Below are 27494 nucleotides of genomic sequence, written 5' to 3'. Positions count from 1 at the left end.
ATCTGCAATGCACCCAGTAATTTACTACCAGGCCCTTGTCACCAACCTGTCACTAGGCAGGGAAGTAGAGAGCATACTGAGATGAAGATTAAACTCAGAAGACTCTGAAGGTTTGTCCTTCAACACATAATGAGGATAATTGTGTGTGTTTGTAAAAACACTCATGTGAAATGATCACCTTGTAACAAAAGCATATTTAACTATCAGCTAAACAAAAAGTGGTCATCAAATGTAAAAACTCCTGTGGAAAAAGTGTGTCAGGTCACTCAAAACACCTACTCTCAGTTAGAGGTGAACACGTCAAGAGGCGTAAATGTTCACTGCATAAAGACATGGAACTTGTCTGCTCACTGAAAAAGACAAACATGACATGACGACAAATTTCACACACACACACACACACACACACACACACACACACACACACACACACAAAGAGATGAAGATATAAATGGACATTTGATGACACATTTCACACACACACACACACACACACACACACACACACACACACACACACACACACACACACACACACTGAGGCACCACCCGCATACACTTCCTCTCAGAGTCAGAGCAGCAGTACCAGGAGCTTCTGTGGAGCATCCAGTCAAGCACGCTTTCATCAACCCCACACTGGACCAAAACGTGAGTTTTATTTGTTGTTTATACAAACACACATATACACAAATAGTATATGTGGCATAATGTTCCATAAAATAATATACATCAAGTTGTTTTCTATTATTTCGATAGATCGGTTGTCTATTGATTAATGTAAAAACAAAAAAAACATAGCCTATGTAATAATTTCAGAATACTCAATAACTATGTTGAAATATATTGAACAAACTTGTATGATGCATTGCTGATATTCTGTAGGTTGTATATATTATGGAACAAAGTCATTTCATAATCAACCAACTTGTATGTTTGTAAAATGGCTTCCACATACGGAAACTGTCTAGGAGTGTCTTCTAATGTTGAAACATTTGACACAATGATGAGTAGATGCCTATGTGTCAGTTTAATTTAAGCTAAAACTAATTTATAAGCAAGCATGTGAGCCTGATAGTACTGATGAGCAAAATAAGAATTTAGAGAGCTGTATGTAAATGCAGTATTCTGACCGTAGGATAAATGCCGCAGTACATGTAATGTAAACAATGCAAATAAGTAAACAAGGTAGATATTGCCAGGCAATTGTTTGGATACAATTGTACAAAAGTGATCAAAGATAAATATTTAGTTTTGGATATTTGCCATGCATAATGTGAATGCATGTGAATCGCAGCTGATGAATATGTCACCACGGTGTCTTCTTTACTCCCCTACAAAATGGCTACGGTGACAGAGAACATGGCGGCTTGTTTTAGTGTGTGCCTGTTGTTAAGCTCAGTGTGCTGTTCAGCCAGTGGTTGCTCAGCTGTGAGCAACTGTGAACAATATAATAATTGTATAATATTTGTGCTGCTGATTTTCAGGAAAAGGGGCCGAAATAAAGAATGAGGGTGATTTTTTTCTCTTTGGGTGTCCTTCTTCTGATTGGGACAGCTGAAGGTAAGACCAGCTGTATCTGTCTTGTGAGCCATGAAAATGTTTATGAAAACCAGGGGTGTAGAGCTGAGCAGGCCAGGACATATATGCAAACAGTGAACAAGTGAATAAACAGCCTATCTACCTCAGTGAAAAGAATAATTATGTCTAGGAACACTGAAATAGTAGTCAGTGGTGTTAGCTATTACCCTTGGAATATACTTTTGAACATATTGCATTTTTAGCTAAATGGATTTTCTTTAGCTTTAATCACTGCTCATTCATAAAGTTTACTGCTTTGGTTATACGTCCTTGCTGAAACAAGAAAATCCAATGTTCTAATCAAAAAAGCACACAAGGGATGCAAAACTGCACAAATACATACCCCTCCCTTCTATGCTACACCGTATTCAAAACAGACTGCTGGAATGAAAGCTAGAATTAGAAAAATTCTTAAGTATAAATGATTATGACAAATTGCTATGACATTAACAGCTTGGTGAAGAGAGACAGCACCACTGATGTCCTAATGTTGTGTGTTTTACAGGAGGAGCATTTTCCATCACAGCACAAAAAGACAAAGAAGGAGTAAAGCTTACATGTACGAAAGGGAATCATTGGAAACATAATGGGGTCTATTATAATGACACGGCAACTATAAGTCTCGAATATCAGGATGACAAATCTGGGGAATACGAATGTTTTAGTACCCCTGTTGATGATGATGATGTTGCGGCAGACAGCCTGGGAACATATCATGTTAGATTCCGAAGTGAGTATTGTGATTTAATCAACATAAAAACAGATGAATGTATTCTAAAGATTTTTATTTAAAATTTCTGATTGAAAGTAGGTATACAGCACATTGCAATTTTCAGCAGGGCGTATTTAGTGTATAGCATGATTGTGCGAGTTCATTAGTTGTGTGATCCTTTGCAGCTTGTGATAGCTGCATTCAGCTGGATGCACCTGCCCTGGCAGGGATCGTCGTTGGCAACGTTGTGGCCACTGTCCTCATCGGAGTCGCTGTGTACTTCATCTCCACACAGTCCAAAGGCTCGAGCCTCCCGAGCAACAAAGGTGCGTATACAACAGCCATAGACAGTAACAGGGGTGTCAGTTATCCATCATCAACTTTTGCCACACTCAAGGTGCATTCAGAAAACACAGACAGGACATAAAACATACATTAAACAATAATTGGACTTTACATGGAGTTCCCTTATTTGCATGAGAACAAATGTGAAAATGTGTCTGGTCTGATAGGATCACTTTTTGAACACACGCCACCCTACAGTATACTGTATATCTCTGTGGTCAAAGGATCATTTGGAAGTGTTGCTATTTTTCATAACAAAAGGTATTTTCTTGTAACATGACTTACTCTCTCCCATCCTTACTGTCTCAGCATCTAAAGAATCTGATCGAAGGAACCTGATCTCGAATGATCAAACTTATCAGGTACGGGAGATTGATTCACTTGGACTGCACAGATTACTATTTGCATTTTCTCTTACTTTCTATTGCATTCTATTTCATTTGATCACATCTGTCTGTATATTCACCTGTTTATTTTTGTGTTGTTTCTTTGCTCTCTCAGCCACTCGGCCCTCATGGACGAGATGATTATGATGTGCTCCACACAAGGAGAAGATGAGCCCTCGGTTCCCTCAACCAAACATTGTCAACGCAGAAGAAAGGACAAACAATATAATTTATCCTCTGGAGTCAATCTCACTGAACACCAACAATCCACATACACCGTGTATGAAAAGTCTCTCTGTCCGCCGGGGTACATTAGCCTACTTTCTCTTTCATGGAAAATTCAAGCGATATTTGATATGTACATACATATTCAAAGGCCATTCTCTTGGTCATTTCTCAATGCTTCCAATAAGGTATATCTTGCAATCTTGCAGTCTAATGAATTGACTGTTTTCCTCATAATAACTGAGTGAAACAACATTTCCATGATGCATTTATTCTATCTATTCCATCTGCATTTATTAATTTAGCTGTTAAGTTGCAAGAGTGCCGAGCGCCTTTATTCTGTTGTTCCGCACATATCTTCATGTTCTGTATGGCTGTATTTCAACTGTAGTAAATTACAGGAGTGCATTTACACTGTATATTGTCAGTAACTGCAACAGCAACATATTGTTCAACACAAATTCATATTTGTAACAGTGTGGGATCCAATTTACTGCCTATGAATTGACTGTTTTTCTCATAATAACTGAATGAAACGGTGTTTCCGTGCTGAATTTATTCTGTCTGTTCCGTCTACATTTATTAATTTTGCTGTATGTTAAGTTGCATGTGTGCAGCACATATTTACATGTTTTGTATGGCTGCATTTCAAATGTATTAAGTTACAAGAGTGCAGAGTGCATTTATACTGTTGTACAACACATATTGTCATTGTTTTGTATTAACGGTGCATAGGTACTGTCTAATACTTAATTTATTGATGAGTAAAATGTACTTTTAATTGCATGGCATTACACATGAGATCTTTTAGATTTTCTAAGCTGTGTTATAACATAATGTTATCTAAAAACGAACGTCATTCATTCATTATGTTTATTTTTTTTATAAAGACACATACATGTATCAGAGTTCTATAGCTTAGATTTAGTAGCTTTTATGAATTCTTTGCAAATATGACTTGCCTGTTAAAAGTTGATGGCTTGCAAAATGGAAGGGAAAATTGTGGCCCAAGATTTACGTAATTGGATTTACAATTGGAGACATTTCTACCCGCCTGTTGAGTTACATGGGTTACATCCAATAATGTGTCATGTCTTCCCTTAGATTACTCAATACATTGGAGCTGTCTCGCTTTTCTCTCAATGTAAAGGAATGTTGTGTAATGACATTCTTGAATATTTTCCTGCAGTTGTGTCTTCTATGGAACTTTGTTCACGTCACTGTTTAATGTGTGTGTCAGATTTGCTCTTGGAGAATTAAAGTCATTTAGCTCATCATCTTGCACTGACTTCATCTTTTTGCCATTTGCACAGATATATTTTGTATTTTCCTTGCAGAGGAGAACACACAAGTGATTTTGTGTCACAGATTAGCTTCGCCAGTTCCATCTCGGCTCGACTTTACTGAGGTTCCCCTTTGATACTCAACATTATTGCAAGCATGCACTTTCAAACACTCAACCAACTTCCTGTGCAGTTTTCATTGTATGTGTGCGTACACCCTGGGCTCCACACTCCCACGCATACGCTGTGAGCTCAAGGTGAATACGAGACGTTGAGTTGAACCACTTCTTTCGCTTCATCGTGCCCCTCTCGCTCACAAAACCACAGACACATTTAGCTATTAAACCACAACTAATAGACCTCTTGAGTTTTCTCTAACTGGCAACTTATGAATGTTGTACAGCATGTAACCCTAATTCAATTCTAAATGAAAGTAAATGAATGCCTGTCAATTATAGAGAGACAGGTTTGTTGAACATTTCTAGAATCATTACACAACGCTGTGAGTATTTGTGTTGGAACAAATTTGTCTCAACTGTGCCTTAAAAGAAGCACAAAGGAAGTAAAGAACCAAGGCATTGTTTATTCCATATTATAAAAATGATGAGAAATACAGAAAACACCACGCTGTTGTCGAACTGATGACATTGTTTCCACCGTGTATGACAAAGATAAAGGTCTTGTTTTTGTAATTAGTTTTTTCCACTAGTCTCATAAGCGTCATCTGCAGTAAAGCCTATTAATCATATGTGAAACTCTAAACCCCTGCTGTCCATGGTAATGTTTAGGCAAAACAGCTATGTAAAGTGTGAAAGGAAAAGGTGACATACAACTGTTTAAGAAAAAGTGTTAGTGGGAAATGAGAAAAAAACACACAGAAAACACACTGAAATACAGCAGGATATTTTGTAAACTGCAAAACCTCCATAATAGTCCACACCATCAATGATACAAATAAGTAACTTATATCTGACAATTTGTTTACACTGGGGGTGTTATTGCAAGATACCTGTGTGTGTGTGTATATCCAAGAATGTGCGCTCATTGTACTAGATTGTGCTCTCAATTTGGCACGTTTAACTAAGTATTGAGCTTGTTTTAATAAATTGTGGTCACATTTTGATTCGATTTACTAAACTGAACACACAAATATGTAAAATGAGACCACAATTTAGTAAAACAAGCACAAAATATTCTAAATTGTGCACACAATCTAGTCAAATGAGCGCACATCTCTCTCGATATACAAAACAAAAATCTTGCAATGACGCCTCCCGGCTCTGTACAAATCCATTGTTTCTCACAGAAAAGGAGCAACTGTGATGATCTCAGTCAAACTCTCTCCATCTTGTCTTGATGGACAGCTCCTTTGAGAGGGATCCTTGACACTTTAGCCATGAGTTTTATGCACTGTAGCATAAGTATCTTTGCTGCGGGTGAAATCACTGAGTTGCTGCCACAGAAGAAAAAGACAAACACATTGCACAATACCTTAGTGTCAGTTTTAAACATATCACATATAGGCTACATTCATTGCATGTGGACAAAGCAAACCCTGTAAAATGATGATGTAAAGTAGGCTACCTGATAGTCTGGATTGGGCACCGGCGGACCACCGGAGCCAGTTGGGTTCCGTGCATTAGTGGCTGTGATCATAAAAAAACAATTTCAGACATAGGGCACATGCATTTTGACAATTTGAAATGTTTGTAAAACATTGTGCCGAAGGCCTAGTGCCGAAACGTCATTCTAGTCAAATAAAGTGGTGATTCTAAAGCAGCAGTGTTGCGCTTTTTCCTGCCTCTTATAATATTGAACCTTTAAAAAGCTGCACCTGCAAAAAAACCTATCAAGGTGTGCAGGTCCTTTCTTGACTTAGTAAAACATTGTGCAAATTAATTAAAATTAAGTTTCTGAGAACAGACACAGAACTTATGTTAACACTTCAGCGAACACATGTTAGCCATTAATACTTTGCATAATAAAATATTGTTTATTTTCAGTAGGCTAATTGAATTGGCATTGTCGTTTACTATTGCTATTCTCTTTAATGTAGTCATACCATGACATTGTTATTGTTATTATATTATTGATTGAATGGACATTATTGTTTATTTACTATTCTCCTTTACTTTCATTTTTTTCTTCGTTAGGCTATTGATTGAATTGGCATTGTTGTTTATTATTGCTATCCTCCTTAATGTAGCCTGACTAACATTTCAAATAGTTCACTATTAAACTTTTTATTTGTTTGTCGCTTTGGGCAAAAGCGTCTGCCGAATCCCATGACCATAACCATAATATTTACATATTAGTGCTCAACAAGGTCTGTATTAAGAACAGTTGCACATTTAATAGTTCTTTACTGAAAAATGTCATATTCTTAATCAATAGGTAATTTATTCTTGGTAAGTCCTTAACAAGCAACCAGTTGATCTTGACCTAAGGGTTCCTTGTATATATTGTAATAAAGAGTTTGTAGACGTTCAATTCTCTACATACAGTGGGGGGACTAAGTATTTGACTAAAAAGAGTTGACTAGAAAGAGGAATATCATCTTTTGACAATTGATCTTAATGCCTTAATTAAGAAATGAGTAAAAATCCAACCTTTAAGCAAACCAGTTTTCTTTGTGATTGAAGACTGTATCGTAAATAAATAAATGTTCTTCCTTAAACACAGGGGGGCATATTTGACCCCAATGTTAAATTCCCATAGGAGCAGGAGGATTTTTAAAATGTGTTTTTATTTTTAAAGGCCAGCCACTTCGTGGATCCAGGATACTATGCATCCTGATAAAGTTCCCTTGGCCTTTGGAATTAAACTATTTAACTAACATCATCACATACCATTCACCATAGATTGGCATGGTGTTTTTTATTTCAGTTAGCCTATTAGACTGATTTGCATTGAGCTCAAATACTTAGTCCCCCCACTATGTGACTTGTGACAACATAATAACATAAGAGAATGTTAGAAGGCTATATAGGCCTACATTTTCTATTTTGATCCACTTATTAATAACATGAAGACCATGTAGTTGCTTACAGGATTTACTAAGAATAATTCACATTGAGTATGAAATTGATTAATAAAGACCAAATAAATTATGTTATGACACTTAATTACCTTACTGAGCACTAATACATACACATTACGTATTAACGTATGTTTGCTAAAATGAAGAATTACCAAACTTCTCTTATTCTTTGTCCTTTAAATTCCTTTGACATTTCAGGAGTAAAAACACATGGCTTGGTTTTGCTTTTGCAAACCCCAATTCTCTTTGCAGTTTGGAGAAATATACCCTGTGCCCTTCATGACACAACCCCTGATTAATGTGCAAAACAGTGTAGTTCCTTCAATAATTACTTTAGCAATTAACTGAGACAATGAGATCACTTGAACATACTACAGAACAAATGTGTGTTGTGAAGTAATACACACACCCACACACACACACACACACACACACACACACACACACACACACACACACACACACACACACACACACACACACACACACACACACACACACACACACACACACTCTAAACTATAATGCACAGATGGTTGTTATCTATGAAAACTTCACTGTATTACCCAATTATTACCTCTACTGCACTTTTGTGCATTACACTGTTACAACCGCAAAATGTTACCTTCTGGGAAAGAACCATGAGTGGCCACTGGCTATACAGGCCAATACAACTGAGTCTGCACTGATATGTTTGTTTTGTCTGTGGTTGTGGCCTTACGTTTCGGGGGTGCAGGGCCTGACTTCCTCTGGCCATAAGCGTAGACGAGGAGGATGATGCCTCCAGTGATCAGCAGATCGGCACAGATGGCAGCCGCAACGTAGGAACCATCTAGTTCATAGCAATTCTCACACACTGTTGGGATGGAATTCAAAATGACATACATCTAATCTGGCCACATTGTGAACAATCACATTGTTAGATATTTGAGTACAATAACTCAAACAATTCAACTTAAAAACTATTCAGAGGTGACTGTGAAAGCATGAACTTATAAACGGTTCTGCCATGACTCTATAGTTTTATCAACATGCTAAAATCATTAATCAACATGCTTATCAACTTTTATCAACATGCTTAAAAACACAATGTGATACCTTTAGCTTTGATGTAGAATTTGTATGTTGGGTCAGCACTGTCAGTACTATCAGCAGCAGCACAGGAATATACATCATGGTTACTATCTAGATATTTTTCTGTGAAAGTTGTTTCGTTGATTCCCCTTTTATCTATCTTTACACGAGCACCTTCATGACATTCGACAATAACTTGCATTCCAGAAAAAGTCACGGATCCTAGGAAAAATATAAAAAGCGCTTTGCTGTAACATCATACAATACAAATGACACAAGACATAAAATAGGGATGATTAAAATACACGTACACATATTCTTTACTGTTGTAATGTCATTATGAATAAAGAACTTATTTGAATAATGCAAATTTACAGTATAATAAAGCACAATAAAAGAACAGACATAAGTATATTGAAAATGGTTTGTACCTTTGTACTCTCCTGCTGTGACACCAACCATGGCGAAAAATAAGAAAATATGACTGAAAATATGATTTCTCATTTTGAACACAATGGACTAAGTTATTCTTCTTCAAAAAAAAGGTTTTCAAGTAGTTTTTCAATTTTACTACGTTACATTAAGTAACATAGAAGGTCGGAAATAAATTCTTCAGCACTAGATTAACTTCTCACACTGATGGGCTCTTTTGCTTCCTCCTCTTCTTCTTCTTCCTGTGGGAGGGGACAGTATCAGTCTCTGAGTGTTCCGACTGTCATAGATGCATACTGCATTGAGCCATGCTACTCACATACTTAGTAAACTAATTTGCAAATAAAAATTGGTTTAGAATGCACCTAACCATGGTATTAGGGTGGCCTCTTTTTTTTCTTATTATTACCTCAAATGCATCTACATTTGCATTTGTATACATTTGTTTCTGTATCAGTTTTATGATAATAACCAAAAAACAGTGCATTTGAATCCTTGGTGGTATTGGATCTAAGCTTGGTATAGATGCAGTTGCCTGTATGTAGCAAGACAAAAATAGACATAGACCAGAGACCCTTAAAAATGATAAAGGTCTAATATGTTGCTTGCTACAATCTCTCAGATATTGCACAATAGAGAATGTGCCTTATCATTACTGTACTTTTGCTCCATCTAGTGGACATGAAGGGATGTCATACAGGCGTACAATTTACTTGCAGAGCACATGCCTGATCACAACATGAAATCTATGTATTGACAACATCCTTTTTGTTATTCTTTTATGTGCATGGCCACCAATTTCACACTGTGAAGACTACAAAAGCTCAAATAATCTTCACTTAAATGTTGCATCCATGCTTGTAGGCTATTGTAAAAAGGCCTGTCCCATCAGGTCATGATGCATTCTCATCATCTAAATACATAAAATTAACAGCTTCACAAACAATCTGAAACAAACAAACAAACAAAAAAAAAACACTCAATGATTTGTAGGAGTCCCAAATGAAAGGGGCAGGCAGCTAAGTGAGGTGAGGTCCCTCAGCATGAGTCCAGTCCCAGCACTGTTCTGCCTCTCAAATTCCCTCCAAAATAGCCACATGTGATCCCTGTGAACTGTGTTGTAAACTGTTGGTCTTCTCGCCTCTTTCATGTGTAGTATGTGTCTGCAGAACACCCTGCAGATTCAACACATTTCGGACGGACTCGTGTCTAAAAACTTCTGCATGGTTGTCAGGTATATGGGTCTATCAATATAATGTATTAACATCTACCTCAAAGCCTTGGTGCAGCTTTGTGTGTGTGCCCTGATGAACTATCAACTGTGGACCTGTGTACCACTGCAGAGCAGCTGATTTGTGCCAGATGAGACATCTGATTAGGGGAGAAATTACTATTTCATGTGCTATTATTTTTAGCTGTTTATAGCATTACTCCTGAAATAGTGATAGAATCATTTCTAGTTAATAGTTACAATAAAACATTGTTGCATTACGTGAGCCTTGAACATATTGTACTTAACTAGACAGAGCGAAACTGCAAACTCTTTTCTTCAGTGAGATATGGCAATGACTTGGTGGCACTAAACAATCTGTGTATAATTGCACACACATTCGCCTCCAAACAATGTATGCCAGCATCTTGATTCTCAAGGGATAGCCTAAATTAAGTAAACCTTTAGACTCCTGGCAAGACAGCTTAGAGAGGTTAGCTCAATGTTCAGACCAAAGTCCATAGCTATTTATGAGAGCTCTGTGATCTGACCGCCATTTTGCAACTGTTCAATGATATGTTTTAATGTCCTAATCAGTACCCTTTTTATTTGAATAGAACGTGTTGTAGACAAAAAACAGTCGACCAGCAGTGAACAGAGGTCAGACAGGTACAAGGAGCAACAGACCTCATTAATCAAAGCATCTTTAGCATTCAACTCATATTTCTAAGTCAGTTTTTGATACATGCCTCTCCCTGTCAGCTGTTGCTCTAGCTCTTCTGAGAGTACACACTTCAGCACTAATTACTTACTGGTATCACATCCAAATTCAAAATTTAACACAATACCAATTGCCATTCATGCTTTCAGCATTTAGTAGTAAGGCTCACAACTGGCAAGTTTGTCCCTCCACAGACTTAACAGCGTTCCTCCTCAGCTACACTCATAACCCTGTAGCCATGGCATCTTTTACATGCACGCTTCTTCTGCGCTGCTGGAGGTAAGCCTGTACTGTTGTGGTATAAGTTCAACAACTCTTCACCAATCTAAATCGGCATAATTTTCTCAATCATCTTCAATGGCCGAGAGTCCTACATAGAAAGGAAGGGATAAGGAAAGGAATAGTGCATCTGCATCAAGAAATTGAAGTATCAGAGGAGGGAAGATTCCTTGCGGCACCTTTTGTTTAAAGCGGACTTTAAACAAAAGTTCACTAATTATTTCTGGTTACTAACGAGGAGGAAAAACACAAGTTTAAAATCACACTTGATACAAACTAGACAAAACTAAAGTGGTCACTTTAATTCAAAAACTTTATTGTGGTGGAATAAAAGGCCTTAATGGAAATGCTTAAGCCATTTTTGAGATTCTGCTGTCTGAAAGAAAAAAGAAAACAGGAAAAAAAAGGAAAGGAAAAATAAACCCACGACAGACCCCAACCCAATTTACCAGACTTATGTTGACTCCATCCAATGCAACTGATCCCGCCTCTCAGTTCATCCTCTGCTTCCCTTGTATAAAAATAAAAAAATATCCTCCAACCATGTGCCATCTAACGTGTTAATCGAGTTGAAGAAAAACTGCCAATTGCAAGAAGTCGCTTGATCTAGATTTCCATTACTGGTGAGGGCTCCAATCCTACGATCCCAGGTAAATTGATCCCGCTCCATGCATCCAGCATTCCCTATGCTAATCCTGATTCTGATATGATCCAACGATCCGGCTTCACGGATTGGGATCCACAGAGCCACTCCTCCATTCCAAACCTTTAATACCAGCAAAAACCAAAAAGAGGAGGCAAGTTAGAATCACGTCTGTCCCAATTCTTTTCTTCCTCAAATTTCTCAAAACATGCAACTATAATAAAGCTTAATTACGAGACTTCCAAAAGTGGAACTGAGAGCATTTGTAATCAAACTGTCGATCAAAATCTACCAAGTAATTTCAAGCAAGGGGGAGGGGAAAAAAAAAACCTTCTCCTATTACTTCTTAGTTTAAGGTCAGACTTATGCTCAATGGTTATTTACCATGGTCATGAAAGAAACAAACAAAAAAAGCACACAAAAGCCTACCTTACATTTAAGTCAAGACAAATTCTTAAATGACAAAAGAAAGCTTTTCCCTATTGTGTTACATGTACTCAAACTATTGCCTACACATAATACATCTACCTGCTACTGGGTTATCCTAATGAATGAGATGTGCTCCAAAAAACCTTTATTCCAAAGATTTTTAATCCATCTTGTCAGACATCTATAGGAAGACAGTAAAATCCACATTTGTAATAATGACAACCCACCAAATCCAAGGGACACAAGAACAGTGGAACTCATTACAGCTTAATATTTGAAACTTGCTGGATAAGAAAGACTTCCATTTTCTTTTATTAAAAAAAAAAGAAAAAAGAAAATAAAGCTGAATCGGGTAAAACGCACTTTAAATAGAACCAGAGCCTGACAATTAGGGTCTGAGGACTAGGTGAAGGATATGGGACCAGAGATACAACATACCAAGATGTCCACCAAAAACCATCGAGGATATGAGGGAGGGAGGAAGGGAAGGATGGGAGGAACAAAAAAGCAAAAAGGAAATTAAAATATGGACTCATTGAAAATAAATGAAGTGGGTTAAAACAAAAGGGAAGGAGGCGGGAGGCGGTGGTTTGACAACAGGGCTCCACCTAAAGCGTCAGTGCTCAGCTCCGCTCAGGAGGCGTTCAGGAGCGGGAGCGGGATCGGCTATGGCGCGGGGAGTACTGGGGAGACCCGCGGCCGCGGCGTGGGGAGTAGCTGCGGCTCTTGCTCCTGCTCCGACTGCGGCTCCTGCTCCGGCTACGACTGCGGGAGCGTGACCTTCCATAGCTGGGGCTGCGTGGGCCATCCACCTTCACTCGCACATATGCAGTTTCACCCTGGGGACACGAAAACAAACTGACGGTTGAGGACACAGGAAGGAAAAAAATATTATGCAGCCCAGATTACCATACAGGTTCTTAACATACCAGTGGTTTTGGGACATCCTATGACAATAGTTCGTCTGACGTTCCATGCTGGTACGTGTCTAACACCAGCGCGTGGTCCAATTAGAAAACATGGAAGGCTACAAGTCCAACCGCTTCTGAAGCAATCGGCTTACCTTAACGACACACATCCCAAGTCTATTGCGACAAACTGCCAGACCTACCTCGTGTGAGCGGAATTTAGTGTTGTCCAGCTTTCGAACGGCGTAGGTCATGTCTTCTTTTCGCACAAATTCCACAACACCAGTCCCATCGCGGAATACATCAGCATAACATACATCACCTGCTTCACGCATGTGATCCTTCAGGTCCTGCCAGCTGCCACTGGGGGGAAGCCCTGTAGAAGAGACAGCACCGATTTGTAGTACTTTCTGGGGGACCACACTTTACTCGTTTCTTTTTAACACTTTAAGAACAGATCCTGAAGTCAATCAGCATGTGTTGTATAGTCTCTTCCCAATCCTTATCTAAACTAGTTATCACACCATATTAATGGTCTGTAGAAACTGAAACTGAGGAAGTAACTCACCTGAAACTATGACTCTGTATTCTGAACGCCTGGACGGGGGTCCATAGCGCCCCCTGGGGGCCCCACCCATCCCTCCAAATCCACCTCTGCCCATTCCCCTTCCACTCCTGGGAAACTCCACTCGAAGACGGTAACCATCGTAGTCGTAGCCATCTCGTCCGTACACAGCGTCTTCAGCGTCTCTGCAAGAATACAAGGAACAACTGAGCACTTTCCTACGTGGAGATAGACATTAGGTCTACACTGCAAGATTCAGATCAAGTAAACAATTGCACTTGTATCAACACTGCAACTAGGAATCTAGTAGCTAACGTTAACGGAGACGCGTAGCCAGCCATTCATTCACATTAATTGTAGGAATATGACTAAAAGTGACAGTGTTTAAGTGACACTAAGTCACAATGTTCAAACGGGGCGGTTAACAGCAAACAAGGTTCAAACACATTACCCAAGTTAAACCAAACAACGGACACTAGCTAATGTTTAACATAATTGAACTAGCAAAACATTAGCTTACTAGCTGGCCAATGTTGACGAACTTTTAATCATGCACGCGCGCAAAGGAACTAACTCAACAGCAATCCCACGCAAAAACGCTAACCGCATGCGGATATACTCCAGTGTATTTGCATATCTAATTTCAAAATTCTTCATTAAAACAAGATTCTGTGGTACTAATAAAGTCCAATTAGGTTGGCTTAATCATGCAAGTTAAAACAAGTTGGCGCAATAGTTAGACGTTATCTTATGTATTAGCTGGTAATGCTAACGTTAGCATCGCGGACTAGCAAGACAGCCAAAAAGCTAACCTAGCCTAGCAACACAGATTAGCGCGCAAGACATAGCTAGCTAACGTTACTACAGCAAATTAGCCCATTTACCTTGGATCCTCAAACTCGACGAAGGCAAATGGAGGTCCTCCTCTGCGATTTTTAAGGTCGATATCTCGAATTGCACCGTATTTGTAGAACACATCTTCGACGTCTTTTGTGCGAATATCTGGTGGTAGGTTCCCCACATAAATTCGGCAGTCGTTGTTCCCAGCTGGGCCTCGGATCACGCTACTGCCACCAGACATGGCTTACAGGCCAATATTTTCTCAGCAGTTGAATACAATTACTGTATTTGATGCGCAAAATAAAAACCTATCAAAGGCCGCAAAGTGATCTTTGATAGCTCCGAACACTAGAGTTGCAGCACCAACACGGCAAACAACCTTGGACCTGCGGCGATCTGTTCGCGGAAGGTACTCCACTAACTAGCTATCGGGCTATCCGATTCAGTGAAGAGCGTGGCCACACACAACCGAACGTCAAGAACCGCGCTTGGTTAGTGCGGATGTAATGATCACCGGAAATAAGCCTTATGTTGACCTGAAGTACCTCCTGTAGTATACATCCGATGAATAAAATAGTCCGGGTGGTTAATAGGCTTTGTTTATACGACTAACAAGAAACAAACGACCTTGAACTGTGACTTAGAAAGTGTTTATGTATGCTGATATAAAAGTAGGCTACGTGGGTATGATTTAAATGCGCATTTGCGCGATATGTAATTTTAATGCACATAATTAGAAATGCAGAAAGATAATGGTATCGTTACATTACTTGGCATGCAACATAATTTCAAAAAGTAATTGTAACCTAACTTATTAAAACCTCAGTACGCCCGTCCTTTATACGCACAGTAGTGTGTTTAGTGTGTGTTGCAAGGTGCGCTCGCCCGTCTATTCCGCCCGTCGACAACAATAGACCTAATTTGCGCGGGAGATGCATGGTCTCATTCACCCTCTGCCCCTGTTGTGCGGCCTAACTGCTTTGTTCATCTGTTATCTTTTCTACAACTTAAATAAAAGCAAAAACATATATATAATGAATGGGAGGAGAAGATTGTGCTGTTGCTATATTATAAACATATATAACAAATGACTTGTAAATAGGAACATTGTAAATTTAACCTATGTTGTAGCCTAAATGTAGGCCATAATCTCTAAAATAATCCACCAACCCTTTAAGAGTCTAGAATTTTATTACTTGAACATGTTCACAATAATGTGTAATTAACAAACAACCAAAAATGGGCAGTCACAAGAAATCTAGTTCCATTGAGGCCTCGTGCCAAACACAGCCTAGGCTCAAACCAGAACCTGTAGCTATAGGCCTACTGAGGTTACGACACAAATAAAGATAGCATAAATCTAAACAGCTCACCACTGATTTCTTTAGTTGTACTACTGCTGAGAGTGATGATTTGTAGGCTTCCCTTACAATGTCCAACATGTGCAATAGTTGAAAGTTGCATTTAGACCTATACCTGTTTAATGCAACTTTCCATTATCATGTCACTGTGGTATCAGCCCTGCTCATTTGTTTGTCGGCCATGGAACTTTGCCTGTCTCTTTTTGCATGTCTGAATACTACTTAGGCCTATAGGAAAGTATGTGTAGTGATCAGTAAGTGCTAACAAATTGAAGTCCACGCAACACATTGAAGTCCACTCAACACAACACCAATACATACATTCTGTCAATAACATTTATTCTAAAATATTGGGGGTGTGGGTGGGGCATATGAGCCCGTGCTGCAAGAACATGGTCACAATCATGGCAGTGAGGTTGTCTATTGGCCAACTATTTGGATTGTGGGTGTGTGGCATCACTGCAGGCTTGGTCAGTATGCATGGTGAGAAATGTAGTTTGATTGAGCAGCTCCTCCACTGCCGTCTCCACCACCGGTGTATTTCCCCTGGGAGGCCAGGCTGTTGACCTGGACAGACAGACAGACAGACAGACAGACAGACAGACAGACAGACAGACAGGAGAAAAGGAAGCAGCGGTTGAGCGTGGTAGAGAGGAATTGCATTTTAAGAACATAAGAAAACAGAAAAGCAGTGAGTTGTCGTGTAGTGAAGCAGAGCTTCCCAATCCAGAGCTGAGGGAGAAGACGAGCATATACCTCTGCTCTCTTGATGAACTCCTCTGTGGCTGCGCTCTCGTTGTCCTTCACGCCGCGCCAGGTCTTCAGGGCAGATGCTTGTAGGGCTCGGCCGAAGGAGAAGGTGAGGGCCCAGGGCTTCACTAGAGGGCAGTTATTGATGGCATTCAGGTTAACAGAGGCCTCTTCCTCACTCTGTCCACCGGACAGAAAGGTAATCCCTGCAATGTGCGGAGTCAGGATTATTTTCACTTCTGTGTCCTCAGGTACCACCTTGATCTTGTTCAAGGTATAGAAATGTATTGAAGAGGAGTGTGGGGGAAGTTTATATGAGCGTTTATGACTTTTATGATTTACTTTTGAATGAAACGATTGACCTTTGGCACAGCTTATCATTAAGATTCATGAACAAATAATTGAAACCTGTGACGGCAGGGGGAACAGTACGACGCAGGGCTGTCACTGTGGCCAAGGCAACCTCTTCAGGACTGAATTTGGTCAGGCAGCTATGGCCAGGAGTCACCATGTTGGGCTTCAGCAGTGTACCTTCCAGATACACGTGGTGCTCAAACATTGCTTTGTATACTGCTGTCAGCACCTGGAAAAGAGCAAAGGTTTGAGTGCAGGCAACAGAGCAAACACAGGCATTGGGTTTGACATATACTGGAACTGTTCCCAACCTTTTCTGTGACAAACTGAGAACATTTCAGGTCATGATCTCCATCGGGCAAGATTTCAGGCTCAACAATTGGCACAATACCATGCTGGAACACAAATGGGGGAAACAGTGAGTTCAATGAAGCACTGGCAATTGAGAAACAGTGACACATTGCCATAGGCTACATTACCACAAGGTGGCAGCATACATTCACAAGGCTATGTTAGTGATGAATCTTAAGCAAATTGGCCTACATTTGTACATTTTATTGGAGAGTTCTTACCTGCTGACAAATGCTAGCGTAGCGGGCAAGGACATTAGCATTCTCTTTGATGGCAAGGTTAGAGGGGGTGCTATCACTGATCTTCAACACACAACGCCACTTGGCAAAGACAGCCCCATCCTTTTTGTACTGAGCACAACGCTCTGATAGGCCATCAAGTCCTATTGAAACAAGGACCAGTTAGTGCTACAAATGCAAAGTGGTCCATTGTCATCTTTGTGCAACATACATATGAATGGTTCATTTTGGGGATCTTCTCATAGCCTGGAAAAATCCAACTCATTTATAAAGTAAGTCTGGTGACTCTCAATTGGGAAACACTTGCATCATGACAGCCACTAACTTTGAAGTCATTGGTCCAGTCTTACCTATCACATTGATCAGAGATTCCTAATTTACTTCCTGCTTCGCCTAAACTTTACAAACTGTCAAAAAACAGCATGCACCAACAATTAGGAAACAATGTATGTGGGTCTACCTTTGCTGCTGATTAATTTCAGTTTTTTTCCAATTGCATTTTTTGGCGTTTGCAGGTGTTGCTGCTTCTGTTTAGCCTATCACAATAAGATTCGGTTTCGTCTTCCCCTCCTTGTCACTGATTGGCCTGCATTTTTCTTGAGGGAAACTGTTCTGAACTATGGTGTTCCAGACCAGATCCATCTGAAAGAAGCTCTGGGTGCATGGGCAGGGCCAGACTATTTTCTCCAACTAACCTCACAGATTTGGCAAAAATCAACTATTTTATTGTCTGCCATTTGGAAATTAATTTGTATCTTTTCTGACCAAAATTGTTGTTCTTGTCTATCAGTCTGTTTTGTCTTTCTGCTGTTTGTCTCTAAACCCTTCCTTATTTGTCTTGTCTCTGCATGTGGTTTTCTTTGGGCAACATTTTTCAGTTTCCTTCTGTTCACGTCTTTCACTCTACATTGCCTACCTTGTGATGTCGTTTCCCCATTTGTTCCGGCCAAAGGCACAACACCCTTGTCAACCTGTAAAAAGAAACCTCAGTCAATTCTTGAGATGATGCCATCTCAGTTATGAAGAATAAAACTGCCACAGGCTGAGAGTCATCCTTTCTCCTGAGATATTTGAATATATTGTTAAGATGCATCGTGAGCAGATTGGCTGCACCTTAATTCCCACAGTGATGCCCTTGTCCTTGATCATCTTGACAAAGGGTGTGCCATCATCAGAGGTCTGGTACAGTGTCTCATGGAAGAAGATGACACCGCCAATGCAGCTGTCGATGCGATCATCAGCGCTAAATAGAACCTGCCGGTACTGACGTCGGTTCTCCTCTGTGTTCTCAACACCGATCTGATTGAGACGTTTCCCCATGCTCCCTGTGTTAAAACATCACCAGAGAATAAAACCTTTATGTCAGGTCCAACTGCATGTGCATACAAAAGACTTCTTGGTGCCTTAAACAAAACCCTATGAATACTGAATGTAGATATGTTGTATACTGCTCTGTTTTATTTTTTTTCTCATTTCACATGTTGTGCCATATGATGATTACAAACATATTTAAATCCATATGCAAATGTATCCGTATCCATATTCATCCCAAAAAAACACTGTTAAAATAAGCTTTCTTTGTCCTGTAGGAAATCCGTGTAAAGGCTACACACATACACACACACACACACACACACACTCACACACACACACACACACACACACACACTTGAGCAGTGAACTCAGTATGAGCACACATGCACACCCGGAGCAGTGGGAAGCCCCTGATCCCATGCCTGGGGAGCAGTTGAGTATATTGTCTTGCTCGAGGGCACCCCATCCGTGGATGCAGATGTGGGAGGGCAGTGTTCAGTCACTCCCACCACTCACACTCCCTAACTGGGTCCACGGATGCCCAAATAGAAGTGGAAATACTGACCCACAGACTCATCTGCAGCCAAAATTCCCTTCCCAGTGGACACGATGCGCAGGGCAATCTCATGCAGCTCCTTCTTCTGCTCCGTGGAAAGTGTGGGAAACTGGTGTGCCATTTTGATGGTCTTTATTAATCTAAAGAGAATGAAATTGATTTATGAATTGGTTTAATTAGGGAATAACTGCCGTAACATTGCTCAAGGAGTAGGTCAATCTGTCTGACCTAATTAGCACTACAGCAAATTCTGGAACATTAGGGTAGTTTGAAGCAGACTTCAGCCGCCAGCTCAATTCCCAGACACAGGCACCATGAATTCACAAAATGGTGTGATTGGTGAGGTTAAAGTTATCCTGACAAAAATATAAACCCCCCTCGATATTGTTCATATTGACCGAAAAACAAACTGCCCCATGCTGACCACTAACTCATAAGCGTATTGCTTGCTTTGTCGCTTATGCATTGAGTGGTCACAATGGATCTGCCTGGACCCCCTAAACCCTTATCTATTTTTAGAAAAACCCATACAAAAGACCCAATGACATCTCTGTCAAAAAAACCCTACAGAAACATTGTGGTCTTCAAACAGCAGTCTAAAGTTTTTTTTTTTTCAAATAATTTTTGCAAACCAATTAAATAGATGAATTAACCACCGACAAAATAAAACAGATGACAGTCTAAGGGGTGAGACTTAATCCACTGTCAACATTTTGAAGTAAAGCAAAGTGATTTCTGTAAGCCTACCGATTCATTTGGAATATGCAGCTGTAAACACTCGACCAAAAAAAAAGCCTTACGGGCAACAAATGAAAAACTGACATTTAGGAAAAATGTCTTTGCAGATATTCATATTCGCCATTCTGAAAAATGTTGCACACCAAATGTGTAAGAGTGCACCACCTGTGGCACATTATGTCTCACATATCTATACAACCCTATGAGTCAGAATCAGAATCAGCATCCAAATATATAGAGCAAACATGCCAAACGCAAAATAATAATAATAAAAAATAGACAACAGAGAATATCAAGAATTTTCAATCAATTTTCTCAAAGTGCAAGTAAAGGCTTACCAGAGAGCCAAGAGAAATGGTTGGTTTTGTCCTCTCCAATTGAAATGAGTTGACTTGATCTCAGGGTAATGATGCTCCAATCTGAAATGACAACTCTAAAGCCCCTGTCTTTTGGGGTGGGGCCTAACGTCACAACCTCATTAAATTCCTCACGGGAGAAGGTGAGTCGTGCTGTGATGGGCAATGTAATTCATAGCTCACAAAATGTTTCTACACATGCTGTTGTGAAAAAAGCATGACATTACCTGTTATACAGAGTTCAGGTCTCCCTCTCTCTGGTGTGGTAACTCTCTTTGTATGTGTGTGTGTGTGTGTGTGCTTGTGCATGACAGAGAGAGAGAGAGAGATAGAGAGAGAGAGAAAGAGAATGCTTTTGTGTCAGAAAACCTCTGTAACCAGAGTTGAATAGTGAATGTCCAGTTGGTTTTAAAACCCTTGCACCAATGAGAACTCGTCTGCTGCTCACAGTCTATAAACACTTATGGTTGCTTTCCTGAAGAATTCCTGGTTGTCTAGTTGTGTTAAGTGGTGGCATACATCCAGGAGAAAGAGATCGAGGCATCTGATTCATTTAGATGGAACATATTTTTCAAGGAACAGCTACAAATAGTTTTCGCCGCAGTCTACCTTTCCTCTTTTAATCACAAAACCCCAAACATTTCAAGTTCCTATAAATAATTTAATTGGTTGACAATGCTTCAGGCATATCACCAAATCCCCTGTTGAGACCTCTCCCACTTGCACTCTCTCTAAAGAGGAAGTTTCAGAGCGGTAGAGGCTCATTTCCATATGACGTGGTCTCTAGTTAAAATGTGATTAAGGAGAGCAGGAATAAGATTTCCTGGTTTGTACCGGAGGTGACAGAGATATGGAAATAACTTCATGATCCAGTTCTCAAGGACGCAAAACGAGGGACCAGCGTGATTAAAATAATTAAACCTTATGGAAAAATGGACGTATATTGGATAATGACCCAGAAAAGATGCACACAGAGATGATTGTGTCCTGCAAGAAAATCCATGTTCCTGTTCTTTACTTCACAGATGTGATTTGTTGACCTACGCTGATACAGTGCATGAGGTTATGTTCACAGGTATGTTTACGTAGTGACATACAATACACCCCAATGACAACTCAGTGTAATTGAGAACGTGATGACACAGCAACATATCACTATTGGTGAATAAATATTGTATGAGGCCTTGGAGATATCAAGGTGGAATGAAAAAACAAGCAATATTAAAAGTAGGACAGAAAGGGAACTCAGTGAAACCAGAACAAGTTGGCGAAAACAGCGTGAGGGTATGAAATATAAGTCTGTCACTTAGATACAAAGTGATGGAGTCATAGAGGAGATTCTGATTATATTTAGCCACCTTCCACAGGGGGCTGTGGTTTTTTCCTGTTACCTAATTAAAAACACTTAATAATGCTGCTTTATCTGGTCTTCAATTTTCAGTTCTATTAAGGTTGCTCCCTTTAGGGTTTGTCTTTGCTCTCACAAATAGGTCACATCGAGGTCTGAAAGTTGGATAGATGTTCAGGTGTGGTACACTGTGCACATATAGCACACAGAGCCAATATTGGAAGAACCGCACCAGGCAGATCATGTGCTGTATTCAAATACAGTATAGGCCTACACATGGACAACTGATAAAGTTTATCGTTTATCAACTCATGACCTGAACAGTTCATTAAAAAGTCTGTATCTCTAGGTCTACATATTAAAGAAAGAGAAATGGCCTTCGTGAGAAATAGCTTTACAAGGCATCATCAAATTGATAACCACTAACATTTAAGCACATGCAAGGGGATTATTGCTTTCCTTCAAGCCTTGTTAAGAAAAACAATTACATAAACTCTGACTCCTCCTTAGAGTCACACATTAATCATGACACTATAGCCGTACTGTATCTCTGAATCTGTGTGTCAACAGGAGAGGATAAGGTAGGGCTAGGAGTAACTCATCAGCACTAGCCTGGTAATACATGTGAGAGGGGAAGGGAGGCGTTGAAGAAGTCTGCATGTAGGGTATTGATGGATGTGTTTTTACTTATTTGTCTGTTTGAGGGAATGGAGTAGGAATGGAGAGTTTTGAGGGTTAAGAAATAATAATTTGGACTGGAACATGATGTTAAGTTGACAAGGACAGTCCAAAGGAGTAATTTTCCTCCGTTGAACTACCCACTAACCACGATTGTCCAACATTTCATCAAGCATTGAACATACACTAGCATTCATTATACACTAGTGACTATATATGACACAATACATTGTTATAATACATAAATAAACAGACATCATATATGAGAGCATTAGTTTAATTTAAGGTGTAGATAGATAAGGTAAATAGATATATTAATCCCCAAGGGGAAATTCAAGGTCCCACCACACACAACATACAACATAAACAGGATGATATACAAACATGACTAAAAAGTAAAATAAAGATACTAAAAGATACTTCAATGATCCACATGAATGTTCTAAGGATGTATAAGTATGAGGCGCTTGCAGTGATGGGGCAGGGACTGACCCTGTGATTCAGTATGTGTGTGCCATGGGGTGGTAGTGCAAATAAGTCCAACAGTGCGAAAGCACAATTTGAATTGTGTCTGCCAGATCTGGCCATGAGCAACATACGTTTACCAATCAAATTGGTGTATCTGATATAGGCGGGCCAGGGCTGAGCTAAACTGATGACGACAGCGCTACAACTTTCTATATGGTTATGGTTATGGTTATGGTTATTTAGCAGACGCCTTTGTCCAAAGCAACATACATAAATAACAATACAAATTAAATTAACAGTGAACAATTACAAAATAGGGAGAATAGCAATATTATCAATAAAACTGTATAAAACGATCATTATAAGTACTAACCTAATGAGAAATAAAACAATGAATATGAGAATACCAATTAAATAAGTCATTCAATCAATCATATAACAACAATAACTATGGCATGGTAAGGCTAAATTTAAGGACCATAGCAAAAATAAACATCAAATTCTATCGATGGACAAATTATAACAAAACAATACTATTATACAAACCATAACACATAACAAACGCTCAAAAGACTAAGTGCATATTAAACAAATATGCCTTAAGACCCCTCTTAAAAGATCCAAAACTGTTGCTGGAACGGAGAGCACTGGGCAACTCATCAGTAAAGATTGGTCGTAGTGTTATCCAATTGCGTCTAAGTCCAGAATCAGTCAGAGTAAACATTGATCGTAGTGTTATCCAATTGCGTCAGTGCCAAATACGGTTCCAAGTGCAGGGGTCTGGGTCTGAGTGTGAGTGACCCGCAGTCATTTCCTGGTCCCTCCCACTTGCTTCCTGTCACTCGTCACTGTCCTTGGCAAAAAGGCCCAAATATATACCACCCTGCAACAAGGCACTATTCAAAATGAATCTGAATGCATGTAATACCACTGATCATAAGCCACTTCTACTGAGACATTCGACCTATACATCATAGCAAGCAAAACAATTATGAAATGAAAGTGAAATACTACTGTAGCACTACAAACCATCTTGGGTTTTCTTGATTTTGCCAAAGAAAAAGACAGATCTGCCAGAGGTTGCTGCCATAGAAGGTGCATGCTGCCATAGAATGTGCATGCTGGTTAAAAAGTGTCAGCCAAATGTAATGTAATGTAATGTTGCATAATCAGCAGGGTACATGTATGCATGTCTTACCCTGTGTAGGTTTCAGGCAGCTCTTGAGAGCTACCTCCTAACCGGTGTCTCTTCTTGCCCTGCCTTTACCTTTGCCCTATTCAGATGTGCCCTGTACTGATCCTTTCTAGTCATGTGGGACCTGACAGAGAGCGGGAGGGAGGGGTGGGGGGATCAAAGGTGTGAGTCATTGCTCTGATTCTCTCCTGCCTCTAACTAGAGATGGAGCTCCACAGAGAGAAACTTAACATTTCCTGTGAGCAGGGCACAGAGAGGGGCCTCTTGACCCTGGAAGGCACCAAGTTTGGAGTGATAAAAGGGGTTGGACTGTCACCTTTCCTGGAAGAGTCCATTTTATTGATATGAGATGTACTGTATGTCAGAGGAAGGGCGATTTGAAGGCAGTGAATCACCTGGGTGAAGAGGGGACAATGGTGCCAAGTAATGCTGGCTCCCATGGCAAATTACAAACAGCCTCTGTTTGTAAGCAAAGCACCACACCACCGGTTCACGTATCACAAACAAATAACACTAATCACTCACAATAAGATGTTATAACCTACTCACTCAATGAACATTTGTTTAGGAGTAATTGACGAGAGGTAGTTTATAGGAGAGAGAGGGAGGGAGTCTGCCTGTGATGGGGGACACTGCTACACTTTGCTTCTGACAAAAGATTTCAAACACCTGAAGCCAGGTATATTCTGGTATGGATACAGATACACCCTTGCTTTGCGCAAATTAATTGAAAAAAAAGGGATTTTACAAAAGTACAATAAAATGTGCATGGCGGGTGAAATCAGTTCCTGCCATTCTGTTACATGTATGAACACATGGGGTCTAATGATGGTCTAATAATACTGATCTTCTCATTGTCATGTGCCATTCTGTCTTATGCTATTGAGGGTTGACAAATAACAACCGTAACTATCATAAGAACATAAATCTGTGCACTGATATAAAAAAATAAGCAAATCATAAATTATTAAAGTAGCAAATATCCAATAACTCAGTTGTGCAACATCTGCATGCTCTCTGGGTTTGCCTCTGTGTGGCTATATTACAGATCAGAGCAGCGTAAAGAGAGACAGGGAGGGAGGGGGGGGGGACGGGGGGTGATGATGCCAATTGGGCACTGAGCAGTGATAGACAGTCAGTAGACAAAGAGTAAAAACTGACCCAAATAGCTTAGTCTGGGGTGCAATTGATTGCATGATCGCATTAGCTCACATTAGACAGATGACAGGCAAATGACAAAAAGTTTGTAGCAGTTAGCAGTTAAGCACTAGCTCAGCTTAAAAAGAGCAATGATAAAATGCGGAGGGCAGAGAAAGAAGACAGGGTGTATTTCTCAGTAATAATGACCAATCTGTACATCTGTTTTTTGTGGTTGGTATTTTGCAATCCCATGGTATTCTACAACTCTACAGTAAACAATGGCTCAAGAGTGGATTATTGCAACTCAAGCCAGTATTTTCCTCTCTACCATTCTCTACTAGCAAAGTGCCCTCTCTTAACTAAGATTATATCACCTCTGCACTCTCTTTCTCAGTCAGATAATTAAAAGGGGTCAGGTTTGTCATGTTTGTTTGTGTTTATGTAGTTACTGTATTAACGGATGCTTATGTACAAAAAATGACCAAGGACCAAACGAAACACGCCAGAGAGGTAGCTTGACCCGGAAGGCCATGACTCTCTGACTTCTGAGAGAGTCTGGCGTTGATCTAGTCTGGTTTTTACCATACTAAGCTCAATCTTTTAAGATTAAACATTAGTCTGGGGAGGCTGCACTTTGTTTCTACTGCACTTCGCGTCGCTTAAGTTTCATTATTGTCACCTCACCGGCCAATAGCGTGCCAGGACAAGAGTATGGCCATTTCTGATTGGAGCCAAATGTTCTGGCAGTAAACAGAGGAGATAGATCTGCTGGTTTCCAGCCTGAGCTGCCGGGCGAAATTCAAATTCTCCGGAAGTTCAGGCAGGGTTCACCCAGCCTCGATCCATTCGCAAACGATTATTTCTTGGTTGGTGGAAGCTTGTCTGAATCATTGGAGTTCAATCACTAACGTTTGGTAATGACATGTATTAACCATGGGGGACACAACGATAATGATAGGCTTGCAACTTACATCATGTAAATGTAACCGCTCACAGGGATGCCCTCTGGTCACTGATTAGGAGGGAGTGATCTGGCAAGATCTTTCCGTTGTGAAAAAAAAAGCAGATAAAGCTATTCCAAACGGAGGACTGAAGGGAAAATAAATTGAGCGAAAGTGCGTAGACAGGCCGGGCCAGACTAGCTTGACCCTACCTTCAGTATTCAAAGAGAAACTCCATGCAGGGTTTCATTTTTGTTTGGAGGACAGGCTACAGGTTTGTTCCCATTTTTTTGGAGCCAGGGCTGCCCACAGATACCCTTTTCTTTTTATTACTGTGTACTCATACTGCACTGTGTGCAGCTAGTTGTCTTGAGGAGATTATTATAGATTATTTCTGAGTGTGACAAAAAATGTCAGGGGTTTGAACTCATGTGAAATAGGGGGCTGCTCATAGTTTGATCTCCCTCACTTGGAAAATATCTCCTGCACTCCTATCCCATTTATTATTCAATTATGTTTTTCCATGCAATCTGTTCATATCTATCTATCTGTCTTTCTGTTCATATTTCTGTCAGTCTGGTTTTAAGTAGGCTGGTGAAATTTCCATACAACTTTGATATTAAGGTGCAGTAGCCTACCACACAAATGGGACATGCATGGGACATGCGTTTCTTCATAGAGAGAAAGGCACACCCGCCCCCATGTGGACAGCATGGATATTACTGACTGGAAATACCTCTACTACTCTGCAATACCTTGCAATGTTGAAAGTGTGGTACATTTATGTAGCCTGCCTAGCCTTGGCCTTCTATCTTGTCAAAACAGCGTTTTCGATAACAGACTTATAAAACCTCCTTCAGCACGCGCACTGCGGCCAGGGGCTTTCAGTAGCCCAAACTATTGTACCTAGGATTGTGTGTGGAGAAGGTTAGGCTATAGGCTTACTATTAATCTTAATTATTAAAGACACAATTATTACAGACCTAGGGTTAGTAATACGCGTCACGACTATAGTCTAGTTGTGCGTACCGTCAT

At 40.0% G+C, this 27494-nt stretch overlaps 4 protein-coding genes across 5 annotated transcripts; 1 reads left to right on the top strand and 3 right to left on the bottom strand.

The window, feature by feature from the left end:
* Positions 1–523: 523 nt before the first annotated feature.
* Positions 524–4520, top strand: LOC134100123 (T-cell surface glycoprotein CD3 delta chain-like). Its single transcript, XM_062553190.1, has 6 exons — positions 524–648; positions 1485–1560; positions 2084–2308; positions 2476–2616; positions 2945–2997; positions 3137–4520. The coding sequence occupies exons 2-6, from the start codon at positions 1506–1508 to the stop codon at positions 3191–3193; spliced, it is 531 nt and encodes a 176-aa protein (XP_062409174.1). The 5' UTR covers positions 524–648; positions 1485–1505; the 3' UTR covers positions 3194–4520.
* A 572-nt stretch (positions 4521–5092) lies between these two features.
* Positions 5093–9486, bottom strand: LOC134099749 (T-cell surface glycoprotein CD3 epsilon chain-like). Its single transcript, XM_062552736.1, has 5 exons — positions 9075–9486; positions 8668–8865; positions 8291–8425; positions 6114–6175; positions 5093–5982 (listed from the first exon to the last, which is right to left on the bottom strand). Exons 1-5 carry the CDS (start codon positions 9145–9147, stop codon positions 5920–5922), a joined length of 531 nt encoding a protein of 176 aa, XP_062408720.1. The 5' UTR covers positions 9148–9486; the 3' UTR covers positions 5093–5919.
* Positions 9487–11580: 2094 nt separating this feature from the next.
* On the bottom strand, positions 11581–15163 carry LOC134099748 (serine/arginine-rich splicing factor 1A). Of its 2 annotated transcripts, XR_009941153.1 has the most exons (5): positions 14715–15163; positions 13834–14015; positions 13469–13641; positions 12457–13196; positions 11581–12051 (listed from the first exon to the last, which is right to left on the bottom strand). XR_009941153.1 is itself a non-coding variant. In XM_062552735.1 (4 exons), exons 1-4 carry the CDS (start codon positions 14909–14911, stop codon positions 13002–13004), a joined length of 747 nt encoding a protein of 248 aa, XP_062408719.1. In that variant the 5' UTR covers positions 14912–15163; the 3' UTR covers positions 11581–13001. The 2 variants fall into 2 exon arrangements, 1 of the variants encoding a protein (XP_062408719.1); XM_062552735.1 differs by having other exon boundaries at positions 11581–13196.
* Positions 15164–15848: 685 nt separating this feature from the next.
* aldoca (aldolase C, fructose-bisphosphate, a) lies at positions 15849–20731 on the bottom strand. Its single transcript, XM_062552734.1, has 9 exons — positions 20672–20731; positions 19605–19735; positions 18839–19050; positions 18642–18696; positions 17708–17868; positions 17447–17530; positions 17190–17364; positions 16788–16987; positions 15849–16598 (listed from the first exon to the last, which is right to left on the bottom strand). The coding sequence occupies exons 2-9, from the start codon at positions 19714–19716 to the stop codon at positions 16503–16505; spliced, it is 1095 nt and encodes a 364-aa protein (XP_062408718.1). The 5' UTR covers positions 19717–19735; positions 20672–20731; the 3' UTR covers positions 15849–16502.
* Between the last annotated feature and the right edge of the window lie 6763 nt (positions 20732–27494).

This window comes from Sardina pilchardus, chromosome 13 (assembly GCF_963854185.1).
Source record: "Sardina pilchardus chromosome 13, fSarPil1.1, whole genome shotgun sequence".
NCBI lineage: Eukaryota > Metazoa > Chordata > Actinopteri > Clupeiformes > Clupeidae > Sardina > Sardina pilchardus.
Note: the sequence above shows the minus strand (reverse complement) of the source record. Positions and strands in the feature narration are given on the sequence as shown.